Source organism: Arachis stenosperma, chromosome 5, assembly GCF_014773155.1.
Source record: "Arachis stenosperma cultivar V10309 chromosome 5, arast.V10309.gnm1.PFL2, whole genome shotgun sequence".
Taxonomy (NCBI): Eukaryota; Viridiplantae; Streptophyta; class Magnoliopsida; order Fabales; family Fabaceae; genus Arachis; species Arachis stenosperma.
In genome coordinates this window covers 22,097,772-22,112,987 of record NC_080381.1, presented here as the reverse complement: position 1 = coordinate 22,112,987, position 15,216 = coordinate 22,097,772, and the positions used below count along the sequence as shown (strand labels likewise).

The window sequence follows — 15,216 nt, the reverse complement described above, 5'->3', positions numbered from 1 at the left end:
CCTCAACCTTCTACTCAATTCCCCGATGCAACAAGAGAGGGACTCCTCAACCTCAATTGTCCATACCATGGTTTCATTACAAAATCGAAAAGGAGATTTTCAAACCTCTAAATTATTCTATATTACGACTACCCTAATTTTTGAGGTATTTATAGCCTATTATTAGGTTAAAATATAGAAAATCTTGAGCCCACAAATATAAAGCCCAATCTAGTAATTAAATAAATAAAATTAAAATATATCAAATAAAATTAAACATTATAAAAATATAAATTAATATCTTCTAAATAACACTTGAACTCTTCATATCACAAATATTTGAAGCACGTATCAAGATGAAAAAGACTTTGACAAAAAAAAGACAAACAAAGTGAAACTATAGAAGCGGCGTAGTAAAATTCTTGGACGAATTTAAGAGACACTGTATAAAATATAAATATACATTAAAAATAAATTAAATCACATATATATTTATATACAAATATTTATTATAATTTTTTTGACAGAAAATATTGGTTATAATTACATTGTACACTTGTACCGATAAAAATCATAAAATGCTTGTAGTCTCTAAAATGAACCAAGCCTAGCTCGCTCGCTCACTCACTCACTCAAATATTAAATTCACGTTTCCTTTGATTGTTTTCCTTGTCAAAGTAGGCATCCAATCTCTAATAAGCAAGTGTATTTGAAAAGAAAATTGTTTGATGTATAACACTTAAAAGAGATGGAATTGAGTCCATAATTCTTGTTTCTACTCCTAAGTAAACGGTAAAAGAATAAAAGTAATATATTTAAGTAATATGCAAATATCAATATAAGGCGATTAATTTAAGAATATTGATTGATAATATCAATGTCGGAAGTAAATAATAAATAGTAATTTGAAATTTGCAGAAGAAAAAGTGAATGTGGGTTGATAGGATGTAAGAAAAAGAGAAGAGAGAGTGACTATTTCAAAGCATAGGCGAGGTTGTCGCAAACCCAAACCCAAACCCAAATACCCAATCTGAAGAAGAGAGTAAGGTGTAAGAGAGAGAAGACAAAGAGAAGAAGAGACCGATCACGATGGCTACGCTACAAACCGTTGTTACTGTCATCCTTCTCCTTATGCTTCTTCTCATCCTCATCTTCCTTTTTTATCTCTTCAAACCATGGCGTTTCTTCTTCCGCTCCCCTTCCCGCTCTTCCCTCAAGGTATTTAATTTCCTTACCTAATCCCCAAATCTTGCGTCACTTCCCTCGATTCAACACTTGTCTTCTGAATCCCCAATTTTGTAGGTCGCTGTTGGTGAGCTAGAGAGACCTCTCGTTCGCGAAGAAGGTGATGCCAACGATGCCAATTTGCCCTTCAATAATAATAGCAATAATCAGAACAATGAATTGGCCAGAGATTATGATCTCGAAGGTGCTTGTCACCCCAACGAAGTTCATTTTCGCTCTCCTCGATCACTTGGCCTTGTACGCAAGCCGAGGCTTCCGATTCGCAATGCGCCACAGCAAGGGGATGCTTTGGTTTTAGATGTTATGTCTGCAGACTCTGTTGATGTTGGCCAAACCCTCAGGCTTTCTCCTGCTCTCTTAGCTGAAGCACAAAAGCATCACCATCACCATCAGCATCTCCAGAATAATAGGGTTCTGGACTCTCTGGAGAGAGATATCCTTGGTCAAAGTAATTTCTTAACTCTCTTTTGATTTGTTTGCAGCTGCTATTTGTTATTTGCATTGTCTTGATATGCCAAACATGTCAACATGTATCTGCGTTAGGAGTGCAGGAAGTTGCCTTACTCTGGAGGTTATCAGTGGTCCTTCCCGGGGGATTCGATGTTCTGTACAGTCTATGAATTCTGCTGGTCTGCCCCTCACCCTGGGAAGAGTTCCTCCAAGCGATTTGGTGATAAAGGATTCAGAGGTTTCGGGAAAGCATGCCATGATAAATTGGAATTTGGATGTAAAAATTCTTTTTCTTTTCTTATGTTCCCTTGTAACTGCATTGGGTTTTCGACCATGTATGCTATGGTGTGCAGTAATCCTTGTTGAAAATTATTTTTCAGAAAATGAAATGGGAGTTGGTGGATATGGGTAGCTTAAATGGAACACTCTTGAATTCTAGGCCAATCAACCATCCAGACACTGGAAGCAGGCTTTGGGGAGATCCAGTGAATCTTGCTGATGGCGATATCATAACACTTGGAACAACATCGAACATAAGTGTATGTGTTCTGGCTGAATCTCATTTAACTGCCACCTTTTGGATTATTATAGATGCAAAGTTTGTATTTCTATTGGTGATATTAGATGCGAAGGGACTGTCTTTAGGTTTTATGGGTGGATAAAATTTAGTTGGTAATCTATAAACAAGTTTCCTGTATCCCATTGCTATTCAATAATACTTTTACACGGGAATATTTTGTAGTCTTTCTTTGGAGATTTATTTAAATACAGTTTCCTTCATGTTTCCTGCATACAGATATAGGGGTATAAGTTTTTTCATATAATATAGAATTTAGCTAAGCTGAATCATACTGTAGTTTCCTTTTAGATTGAGTCAGAGAGCAGTTTTTATTCTTCCAATATACTGCCTCCCCTAACAGTGGGGTACTAATTAGGCTATGTGTGATTATTTTTTCTTTGTTCAGAAAAAAGCAGATTCTTGTATATGATCTTCATAAGTCTCAATTTTAACTGAAACTTCACTATACAATCTATGTGCTATATTGTTTACATTATCATGGTGATACTTGGAGTGAGCATACAGTGGTGCCTATATTTTTGGATGCCATAGATTATGGCATTTGCTTCTTTTGTAAAACAATCCTGTACTTACTTCTATGTTATTTTATTGTATGGCAGGTTCATGTTGCTGCACAAAATCAGCAATGCATTCCATTTGGAGTTGGTATGGCATCAGATCCCATGGCTTTGCGTAGAGGAGCAAAACAGCTTGCTATGGAAGATGTTTGCTATTATCAATGGCCTCTGCCTGGGCTGGATCAGGTTCTGCATATATTCATGGCATTCCTTCAATATTTTGTTTCTCACAATTATATAGGGAGTGGAGCTAACCCACTTCAATGCCCAATTTGCAGTTTGGGCTATTTGGTATCTGCGATGGACATGGTGGAGATGGGGCTGCTAAATCTGCAAGCAAGTTAGTGTTTAAATTTTAGTGGAGGCCAATTTTATATCCTGATCCATGGTTCTTGCTCTTCTTAGTATATGAAATATTACTAATTTTTCTCAAATTTCTTTTTTCAGACTTTTTCCTGAGATAATTGCTAATATATTATTGGATTCATCAAAAAGGGAGCGGATTTTATCACTTCATGATGCTTCAGAAATTCTAAGAGATGCATTTTCTCAAACAGAAGCATGCTTGAATCATTACTATGAGGTAATATGTGCTCCACTGTGATCTTGGATAGTCCTTAACCAGATAAATTTTTTTTTTTGGTTGTTGTTTTTTTTTAATTTATCGTGTATAGATTTTAATAAACTCTTTGCAGGGATGTACAGCAACAGTGCTTCTGGTGTGGGCTGATGGTGAAAATTTCTTTGCACAATGTGCAAATGTTGGAGACTCTGCCTGTGTTATGAGGTATGTTTATCCAAGGTGGGATGATAATTGGACTATCAGAAATGAAATAATATTGTTGATGGTTTAGACTTGCTTCGCGTCTATTGTTAGACGGAGAGACACATTCTATAACTCCATTGGTGGATAATACTTTTGTACATGAACATCCTGTCCTTTGTTGTTTTAGAATTTTTGAGGTATAACAAACTTTTGAAAAGAATTGAGTGTGGAATTTTCTATTTGTAATTCATATCATTATGAAGTTTTGTCAAGTTTTTGCAGTATTTTTAGGTGCTTATATGTAACAATTGCTGTATGTGTTGGTTTACCTGGACCGGAGTTCTTGTTGCTATGATGGGTATATGAAACTCATCAATTATTATTTTTGGCAGTGTAAATGGGGAACAAATCAAGATGTCGGAAGATCACAAGATAACAACTTATTCTGAAAGACAGAGAATTGAAGAGACTGGTGAACCATTGAAAGATGGGGAAACACGTTTATATGGTATGCGGAAAATTTTATTCATTAAAAAAGAGGATCACTTTTCTCAATCTCAATATTGACTTGGCAATTGCTGTTTCTGGTTCTCACATTGATGCAGGGATAAATCTTGCAAGGATGCTTGGCGACAAATTCCTGAAACAGCAGGATTCCCGGTTCAGCTCAGAGCCTTATATTAGTCAAGTTGTGCATATTGATCAAGCAAGCAGGGCTTTTGCCGTTCTAGCTAGGTGATTTTGCTTATGATATATGCTTTTTATGAATATTCTTTTTCAGAAGAACAGAACTTGTCTTAATATACTCAGTCTGTGGCTTACGACTTAGGAGGATGTCTTTCTAGAATTAGTATGGGTGAAATAAGTGGCTTTATTAAAATCTTGGTCTTTTTGGTTTCTGAACGCTTTAGTCCCTATGAACTATTTTAGTTTATTTGCTTTCACATTCATATTTTGCTATTGTAAATATGCTTTCGTATCTGCAAATTTCAGTGACGGGCTTTGGGATGTCATCAGCATGAAGAAGGCAATTCAGCTAGTGCTTCAGGTTTTACACTAAACTTTTGTTTCTATTCGGAGTTTATTTGGTGCTATTTCGCAGCAGTTTGTTCTAACAGTTTGTTTTCTCAAATGCACAGATGAGGGAGAAGTACTGTACAGAGAGAGAGAATTTAGCAGAAAAGATTGCTAGTTCATTGTTGGCCGAGGCTAAGACACTTAGAACAAAGGACAATACCTCTGTAATTTTCTTAGATTTTGATAGCTTCAATAGATTTTCTTGTAAAGTTGAATCCTAGTATGAATTAGGAATAGTGATATAGTAATGGTAATATATATAATTTTCATTCTCTTGAACTTGTTATTTTTCCCTTCTTAAGGTTATCTTAGTGCAAAAAAGAAGAAACCCTTAAAATACATAAGGGAAGCCAACGCTCACACAGATTTTTCGGCCTAAAAAACTATGCTTGGAGACTACTAAAGGCTTATATAATCCAAAAACTAAAGACTTCTTTTTAAGGTAAGGGAAGGATAGGTCTCATAGGCTTATGATTCGCCCCTGACCAAAAAGAAGGGAAGAAAGAAGAATTTATGGTTCGATAATTGAAGGAAATATAAAAAAGATGGGAGTAACCTGTCTCAGTAGAAGTCTGTGGAAAAGTGTGCAAACAATTTGGGTTTGGGGAGATATCTTCACACTGATGCTCAAATTACCGAAATTTTTATTCATAAAAGAATAAAAAAAGGTATATATAGAAATTAGGTTTAATTAGTTAACTACTTTTTATAAAGTCATGTAGTTTTTAATTTATAATTAGTGATGATATATACGAACATTTTTGTATCAACTAAGTTGGCACAAGTTTAGTGAAAAAAAAAACCCCGCATGCATGCATTATCGTTTCGCCTTTTTCTCTTTTTTTTAGCACATAAAATTTTTCACACGGCACAAATATATTCATATAATATAAAATTTTTTGTACATAATATATAAATTTTTGCTGTGAATATATTTTATTGTTAGTTGGATGAATCAATATTCTAAATATGTAGTCTTAAAAATTTATGTATTATGCATATTTTGTTAGTTTGAGTATTAATATTTTGGACATGTGATCTTTTAAAATTTATGTGATGTACACTAAAATTTTTATACTGTGTGTATTTTATTGGTTGGGTATAAATGTTTTAGGTATGTGGCTTTTCAAAAATTTTTATTTTATACACTAATTTTTGTGTGTGCCAAAATTTATGTGCTATAGTTTTTTTAACATATATAAAAGAAAAAGAAGATAAAAAAGATGAGAAAAATGATGATAAAGAAGGAAGACAAGAGGCGACAGTAACGGCGACAACAACAACAAAGTTAAAGAAGAAGCGTATAGAAAAAGACGACGATGATGATGATTGAGGAGGAAGAGGTATGAGAAAGAGAAAAAAGAAAAAGCAGCAGCAGGTCGTAGGTTCAGAAGCATGAAAAAAAAAACACAATGACTTGATTCGACTTATTAAAGAAGTGCTTGACCACCTAGCTTTATTGTTTTATAATTTCATCAATTAATTTGTAATTAGATCTTTATTTTAGATAAAAATTTGTAATTAAATTCTTATTAATTGTTTTTTTTAAATAATTCTAAAATATTTGTTCTTAAAATATTTTATAACTCATTTTATATTAAACACAAAACAAATATTTTTTAGTAAAAATAGTTATAAATTTTTTAATTAAATCTTTTTATCTTATATAAAAATTTAATTATATTTTTAAATTATAAAAATCAAATTAAAAATCTAATAAAATTATAAATATGAATAAAATAATTAAACCTAAAAACTGATTAAAAAGAGTGAGCGGAATGCTGGGGATTATTTTATTACCGTCTGAGGTCATAAATAATTAAATATTTTTTCTCTGCAATTAATTAGGAAGATACAAATTACATTTTCCTTTTCTTTTAGATGGATAATTGTATATATTCGTTTTTGTTTATAAACTTGTATGAGAAATTGAGAATAATGTAAGTATGTAACTAAAAAAATTAAGTGAGAAATTGAGAATAACATAATCCATTTTCTTCATTTTATTATTCCGGGATTATTAGTTATACGATCATAAGTTGTGCGAATTGCTGAAACAAGAGTACAAGACTATAATTATAATGTCTTTGATCTATGAAAGAGGGTGTTTATGTGGCGTGAACCAGGATGACAGAAATTATGTTTTATATTGGTTTGATTTTGGTGTTGAACAGATGAGTGGGTTTTTTCATAGAGAATAAATATTTGACGAATAATTATTATATATATTCATAAAAAAATATAAATGACGATAAATATATTTATTAAATAAAAAAGTGATCATTATACTTATAAAAAATGAGTTTCACATGATACAAATATTTAACTTCTAAAATATTACTAAAAAATTTTTAATTGTCTTTTTTTTTACTGTTATTATCATTCTTTCTCACTCACTTTTTTTATTTCTCTCTAAATTTTCTTCCAACTCTCCGGTGAGTGCTCCGCCGACGATCCCCTCCTTTTCTCCTTTCTTTTTTTTTTTATCATTTCATTCGGTTCTTTCTTTCTTCAAATCTTGTCAAGTTTCTCACTACCCGCTTGATCACTATGTACTCTACGCATACGGCTCATCCTCCGAATCACGCTCAATGTTCCACAATTTTTTCAATAAGAAGGACATATTCCTCTACAACGTGCTCCTCAACAATTACGCACTCTACCGCAACATCATTTTGCTTCTCGTTGAATTGGTCCCCGTGGCAGGGTTTCTGTCGGACAATTTCATGCTGCCGTGTGCTGTCAAAGCCTGCGCTGGGTTCATGGAGGTGGAGCTCGAGAAAGCGCTTCACGCACTTGCTTTGAAACTGGGACTGTGCTCTAATTCTTTTGTGGAAAATGCACTTATTGCTATGTATGGTAAGTGTGGGTTTGTGGAGAGTGCGTTCAAGGTATTTGAGAAAATGCTTCGAAAAAACTTGATTTCATGGAACTCGATTATGCTTGGTTCCTAATGTTGCTACTGTGATCACAATGGTTCCTGTGGTGACTGCAATGGGTGAAGTGAATTTGGAGATGCTGCTTCATGGCTTGGCTTTGAAACTGAGTTTTTGAAATTGGAACACTCACCGAAGAGTTGGAAGAAGATTTAGAGAGAGAGAGAGAGAGAGAGAGATGGTGGCAATGGTGGCAGTGGTGGAAAAAAGCGTAATTTGGGATTTTTTTAATAGTTTTTTAGGGTTTGGATATTTCTGTCACACGGAACCCATTTTTTATGGGTACAATGGTCGTTTTCTTATTTGATAGGTACATTTATCAACATTTGTATCTATTATGGGTACACATGATAGTTTATTCAAGATTTGACGATGGCGCCACTCAAACCGTGAGAAGCTGTAGTTATGACACACATTTTGAAAACACCTAACACTGATATCATGTAGATCGCAAAAAATTGGGATCCTTTAGCAGTTTCTCCAGTTTCTCATAAATCACAATGTGTTGAGTCTACTGACACTATCATCTCGTTGGAGATAAGATACTTTCATGACGACACACATATAAACACAAAAAAGAAATATAAAGATAGGCAGTTTATATGGTGAATAGGGCTCAGGTAAAATAAGGGAAGATAAGATGGATTATGATTTGGAAATAAAGGAAAAAAAGTTTTTACCATTGTTATGATTCTTATTGTTTTGTACTTTTGTACATGTTTGATGTTGTGTTTTGAAATTTGTGCGTTGTTGGTATTTTTTTTTTTTTTGGTGTTCTTGTGAGCAAAGTAATTTGGTATTGGTTATTTTTTGTCGTTTGTAGGTAGTGTTTATCGTGTGTTTTCTTGTGCTTGGATTGAAGTTTTTGTATCTGTGTCGTTGTGATAGCATGAGATTATATTTTAGGTAGAAAGCTGAATGAGAAGGAGTAAATATAGAGTCTAATGCTAGTCTTGGTATGGTGGTGGGATTTGTTGAAATCTGAAATGAGACTTGAATCAAATTGAAGTTCAAACTCAATTATATTTAATATATTTTTTTAAAAGAATCCATCTCACTCTTAACGAGAAACATTGACAAAATGTTAAAAAAAATAAAATTATCTCGCATACAATGAGATACTATAAATAATTAAACAATTATATTTATCTTTTTCGCAGTTGATGAGAAAGTTTTGATCCCACCACAATCGAGAATAACACCCTTGAACCTCATGTTGGGGTATAATTCCAAATTTTTTTCATATTAAAATTTTTAGCTCAAGAGTAAACCAATTCATAATAATTTTAACTTTAGGGTCTTCAAGCACTTGGTTAAGAAAATAATAAATACATGAATGAAACTATCTTGGTTTATTGATTTTTGTAAACAGTCCCGCTAGAGAACTAACAAACAATGCAGCCAATGCAATCAATTAGCATTTTTTTAATTTTTTTGAGAAAATGCGAATTCAAATTATCATGAGAAGTATCTAAAAACTAATAAAAAAAACCATCCAAAATTTTAAAAACATTTTAAGAATTCCTAATAAAAGGAAACATTCAAAATGTAACAAAAAAATATACAAAATTTAACAAAAATGAGATATTCAAAATTATTTTAAAAATTCTAAAGCCTAATTAAATGAAACATCCAAAAAATAAAAAAACCCAAAAACTAAGCAAGAAACATCTAAAACAATTAAAAAAATAATCCAAAATTCAAAAACAAAAAACATCCAAAATATAAAGAAAAACTATGAAACTTATGAGAAAAAATATCTAAAAAGAAAAGAAGAAGAAGCAGCAGCTCAAAGGGTGGTTGACAGGTTGTGCAACACGAGGAGGAGGGAGCTGCAGTGGGTGGTTGATGGGGATGTGCAACGCCAGAAGGGAGCCGCGGTGGTCAGAGGCGCTAGGCATTGTGAGTAGAGGAGCCGTGGTGGCCGGACACGTTGCGACGAAGGGAGCGACGGTGGTCAACGGAAGGAGGTTGTCATGCGGCGTTGCTTCATTCGGAATGGACATGCGGGTGGCGGAAGGAGTTTGTGGTGCGGCCTTGCGTGTGTGCAGCAAAGGGCGGATTTGGCGAAGAAGAAGAAAAAGAGGAGGAAGAAGAAGAAAAAGAAGAGGAAGATGAAGAAGAGGAGGAAGAAGAAGAGGAAAAAGAAGAAGACGAACATGCCCAACGTAAATATTGGGCGCGCGTTTTTTGAAATTTAAAAGTTGGCTCAAGTTTGCTACACCCCTAGTTATTTACCTATACTTTCTTTTGTAAAAGAACAAAGTTTATGTAACTAACTCATTGTGTAGCCAACTCAGCCAACTTCTGAAATTCTAAATTTGAATTTCAAAAAAATAGTTTTGCGCTCAGAAACCAAGCCAAATGCCCCAATCCATAATCTACGACACCGTAACCTCCCATTCCCTCCAAGATGCTCATCATTTCCCCCTCCCCACGCGACTTCCCTCTTGTGCCCATGTCACGCATTGCGTTCCACCCCACAACTCGCGTCCCCTACTCATGGTGTTTTGTTTGTCGATCGTGCTGCTGGCCACCAGTTGCACCACTGCCGCGCCGTGCCGCACCGCGCTCGTTGCATTGTGAATGGATTTCTTCTTCTTCTTAGTTTTGGATGATTATTTTTTCTAGTTTTGGATGTTTCTTTCTCCAGTTGTGCTACATGCACACCAATTCCAGCCTGTAATTTCAGCTAACGTATATAAATACGTATACAAATACAAAAATTTAAAAATTAAAAACTAAACCCCAGTCTCACTCAACACGTGTTGCACCCTCCTCTTTCCAATTTCAATTATGCTCCCAAAACCCCTCCTCCTTCTCCTTCTCCTTCTCTTGCATGAATCTCCCCCCTCTCTCTCTCCCTCTCCCTCTCTCTCTCACGTGCACGATTCTCTCCTCTTTCTTTTTGTCATAACTGCAATGTTCTCTTCCAGGCGTGATTCTCAGCCACGCTGCAATTCATAGGAACGTTCTTCTAGTTTTTGCTGCTTCTTTTCTCCTTTTTCTAGTTTGATTCAAAATTTTCATCTCTATATTAAGGTGAGTTTTTACTCATTCTCATTCTTCAATTTATGCATGCTTTATTTTGGTACTTCTTGTGTTTGATTTTTCTACTTTTTGTTTGATTTTAGGTCTGATTTTGCTATTTTTGCCTTATCTAATTCTTGCTTTCATCTATACATCAAGGTGAGTTTCTACTTCTTCTCCTTGTTTGATTTTTACCTGCTTGTTTTTCGCTTTTCTTGTATTCCATTTTGATACTTCTTGTTTGACTTAGGTCTCATTTAGCTACTTTTGTATTTTCTGATTTAGGTCTTATTTTTTGGCTTTGATTTTTGCTACTTCTTGTTTTCTGTTTTCTAATTTATGTCTCATTTTTCTACTTTTCTATTTGTTTTAGGTGTTTTTCGTTAGTTAGGATTTGATTGTAAAAACTTTATTTGTAATATCACTTGATTGAAATGGGAACAACTATATATTAAATCTGTTTCTTACATTAATGATTGACTTTGTTGTTAAACTTCTTAAATATCACTTGTTTTTGTTTATTTATATGAATTTTTTTATTAATCATTACGCTACTTGGTGATGATCAACAATCTTATAATTAACGTACCATATTCTGTTATTAACTTGTAATTTTGTTTATAAGAGGTAGGGTACATGATTTTGATTATTACCTTTGGCATATTTGATTATAATTGAATTTTTGTGATATTGAGTTAGAGTTTGTTTGATTATTATGTAATTATAGCATCAAACTGAAGAGGAGAATTTAGATAATTATATTTTGTAAAACCTTTAGATTGTAATATCACTTGATTGCGATGAGAGCATAACTATATATTGAATCTGATTCTTACATTAGTGATGACTTAGTTGTTGAATTTTTTACATATTGAAGTTATTTGTGTTAAAAATTATCATACTATACTGAGTTTGATTATCATGTTAAATGAGTTTGATTATACTCAGATTTTAAAACATGATATTATAGCATGTTTGATTATAGCATAGTTGAGGTTTGATTATAGCATTAGTTTTAACTTTTTTTATTCTCTGAATTTGATTGGATTTTGATTGTTGAATTTGTTAATAGCTAAGTATTTTGAAAAATACGAAAGAACACTGCACTGTAAAGAATACCAAGAGAACCAGAAACATGGACAAAAAAAGAAAAAACAATTATTTGTATCCATAAACTTTGCGAACACTGACAAAAATACCCATCAAATAAAGAAACTAACGTTATACCCATGAAAGATAGGTTTTGTGTAACAAAAGTATCGAAACCCCAATTTTTATTGACTTTTTAATAAAATTCTCAAATTATCCTTTATCTACAACCTCAACTCCGTCCCTTTTCTTCTTTCCCAAATTCAAAACTTTCACAACCCTTACCACCACTAATTGCTCCCCTGATTACCACTGCCTCTCCTCTCCCTCAGTCCTTAGCTAACACCGACTCTCTCGTTACCTGCGTTAAGAACTTTTCTACTCTCAACGTGCACATATTCTCGTAGTTTCGGTAGCAGATCTTCTACCTACCACGCACACCATAAAAAAAACTCACAATATTATTTTATTATATATTAATTCCAACACAAACCACAACACACATTTCAACACATTTCAACATGTGATGTGACTTTGGATTGGAGGGATTTAAATGTATACCATGGGTTTGGTCTTTGAGTAGAAGGATTCAATGAAGTTGGGGGTATCTTTCAAAGCCAATGCCAGATCCTAGGGTATGGACAGAGTCGTACTCAAAGATGCACCCGGTGGCGTAGTTGATAAGAGTGAGGCCATTCTCGCGGCACACATCGGCCAAGGTGAGGGTGCCAACCACGTTTCTGTGGATGACCTCCACCTTGTTAGACTCACATCAGTCCACGTTGGGCCTGCCGATCATGTCGGCAGCATTAAAGACATGGCGGGGGTTCACAGTGGCAATGTCCGCCTCCAGGGAGGAGCAATTCTCTAGGTGGCTAGTGCCATACACGAAGGGGATACTTTGGGCTTCACAGAGCTTGTCAAAGAGGCTGCCAATCCAGGCGATGGCCCATAGATCAAGAACTTGAGTTTCTTGTCATCGATGCAACCATTAGCTGGTAAGCCCGTTGTGTCAGAGTTGGCGAAGGTCTGAAGGGAGGGGAAGTGATGGTAATCAGGGGAGCCATTGGTGATAGGGTTGGAAAATTTTAGGATTTGGGAAAAAAGAGATAGGGTAGAGTTGAGGTTGAAGATAAGGGAGTAATTTGGAAATTTTATTAAAAAGTCAACAAAATATTAGGGTTTGGGTACTTTTGTCATACGAAACCTATTTTTCACGGGTATAACATTAGTTTCTTTGTTTGATGGGTACTTTTGTTAGCGTTCACAAAATTCATGGGTATAAATGATTATTTTTTTTAGTATTAAAGAAAAGAAAGTAAAAAAACGTACCGAAAGACACATCAAAGGGGACGGAGTGGAGAAAGGTATATTGTCTTTAGCTTTTTGTTTTTTATTTGACATCTATATTTGTCTTTATCTTGTTTCCTATGTTGACAAAATTCATTTTCATCGATGTAGTATTATATTGACACGGGATGCATGCCAAATTTGTTGGCCACACTTTTTTCAGACTACTTGAATGTTGTGCAATGCAAGGAGGTATGAGCAATAAGGTTTGGATCCCTCTTGGGTATTTCCCAAGGGAAATTTAAACCATGATTTGATTTTGGCCATTGTAAACACTTATAATTCCTCTAAGTTTCATCTTCTCAACCCAATAGAAAAAGTAGATGTTACTTTGGAATCAGTTAGAGCTGTCTTAGGATTGCCTTCATATGGTAATAATTGAAATCAGATAAGATTCTTTGGTTTTATTAATTAGGATTGCTCTTTTATTTATATATTTCATTTTATTAGTTATCAAATGTACGGAAAATAATAATCAAACTCATTATTTTTCTCAAAATAGGTGCCTTATTCAAGGAGGTAACTGAAGAGCATGAGCCCATGCTTTTAGAATTCAAGAAAAAAACTCTAAAAGATTTGAGAGAATTATGCTACAAAATTCAAGAGAGAGTCCTAGATTTAGGAGAGCTTTCTCATTGTGTACATTGGTAACATTTGTTGCCAATAAATACAACAATGACTCAGGATAAAAATCTGTCATTAGTAATTAACGTCGACAATTCAGTGAAGTACAATTAGATTAGGTGTATTGTCGATTGCCTTATGGTGCACAAAATTGCAATCACACTTTTGCAATCCCGCACAACTAACCAGCAAGTGCACTGGGTCGTCCAAGTAATACCTTACGTGAGTAAGGGTCGATCCCACGGAGATTGTCGGCTTGAAGCAAGCTATGGTTATCTTGTAAATCTTAGTCAGGATATCAGAAATTATCAGGATTGATTGTGAAAAGCAAAAGATTATGAAATAAGTACTTGTTCTGCAGTGATGGAGAATAGGTTGAGGCTTTGGAGATGCTCTGTCTTCTGAACCTCTGCTTTCCTACTGTCTTCTTCTTCAAACACGCAAGGCTCCTTCCATGGCAAGCTGTATGTAGGGTTTCACCGTTGTCAGTGGCTACCTCCCATCCTCTCAGTGGAAATGTTCAACGCACCCTGTCACGGCACGGCTATCCATCTGTCGGTTCTCGATCAGGCCGGAATAGAATCCATTGATTCTTTTGCGTCTGTCACTAACGCCCCGCTTCAGGAGTTTGAAGCTCGTCACAGTCATTCAATCATTGAATCCTACTCAGAATACCACAGACAAGGTTTAGACCTTCCGGATTCTCTTGAATGCCGCCATCAATTCTAGCTTATACCACGAAGATTCTGATTAAGGAATCCAAGAGATATCTACTCAATCTAAGGTAGAACGGAGGTGGTTGTCAGGCACGCGTTCATAGTTGAGAATATGATGAGTGTCACGGATCATCACATTCATCCGGGTTAAGAACAAGTGATATCTTAGAATGGAAGCAAGCATGATTGAATAAGAAACAGTAGTAATTGCATTAATCCATCAAGACACAGCAGAGCTCCTCACCCCCAACCATGGGGTTTAGAGACTCATGCCGTGGAAGGTACACAAAGAAACGTGTAAAGTGTCATGAGGTACCGATACAATGTCAAATGATCCTATTAATAGTGAACTAGTAACCTAAGGTTTACAGAATTGAGTAAATGACAGAAAAATCCACTTCCGGGCCCACTTGGTGTGTGCTTGGGCTGAGCATTGAAGCTTTTGTGTGTAGAGACCTTTTCTGGAGTTAAACGCCAGCTTTCATGCCAGTTTGGGCGTTTAACTCCAATTTTTATGCCAGTTCCAGCGTTAAACGCTGGAAATTATGAGGCTGATTTGCCACGCCGGTTTGGGCCATCAAATCTCGGGCAAAGTATGGACTATTATATATTGCTGGAAAGCCCAGGATGTCTACTTTCCAATGCCGTTGAGAGCGCGCCAATTGGGCTTCTGTAGCTCCAAAAAATTCACTTCGAGTGCAGGGAGGTCAGAATCCAACAGCATCTGCAGTCCTTTTCAGTCTCTGAATCAGATTTTTGCTCAGGGCCCTCAATTTCAGCCAGAAAATACCTGAAATCACAGAAAAACACACAAACA

The 15,216-nt window shown here is 35.1% G+C and overlaps 1 protein-coding gene across 1 annotated transcript; it reads left to right on the top strand.

Annotated features, from left to right (window-relative positions):
* Positions 1-937: 937 nt before the first annotated feature.
* Positions 938-4,942, top strand: LOC130979247 (protein phosphatase 2C 70-like). Its single transcript, XM_057902635.1, has 12 exons — positions 938-1,197; positions 1,282-1,672; positions 1,776-1,951; positions 2,055-2,213; positions 2,854-2,997; positions 3,090-3,151; positions 3,259-3,394; positions 3,507-3,598; positions 3,970-4,085; positions 4,183-4,312; positions 4,571-4,625; positions 4,717-4,942. Exons 1-12 carry the CDS (start codon positions 1,069-1,071, stop codon positions 4,873-4,875), a joined length of 1,749 nt encoding a protein of 582 aa, XP_057758618.1. The 5' UTR covers positions 938-1,068; the 3' UTR covers positions 4,876-4,942.
* The last annotated feature ends 10,274 nt before the right edge of the window (positions 4,943-15,216 follow it).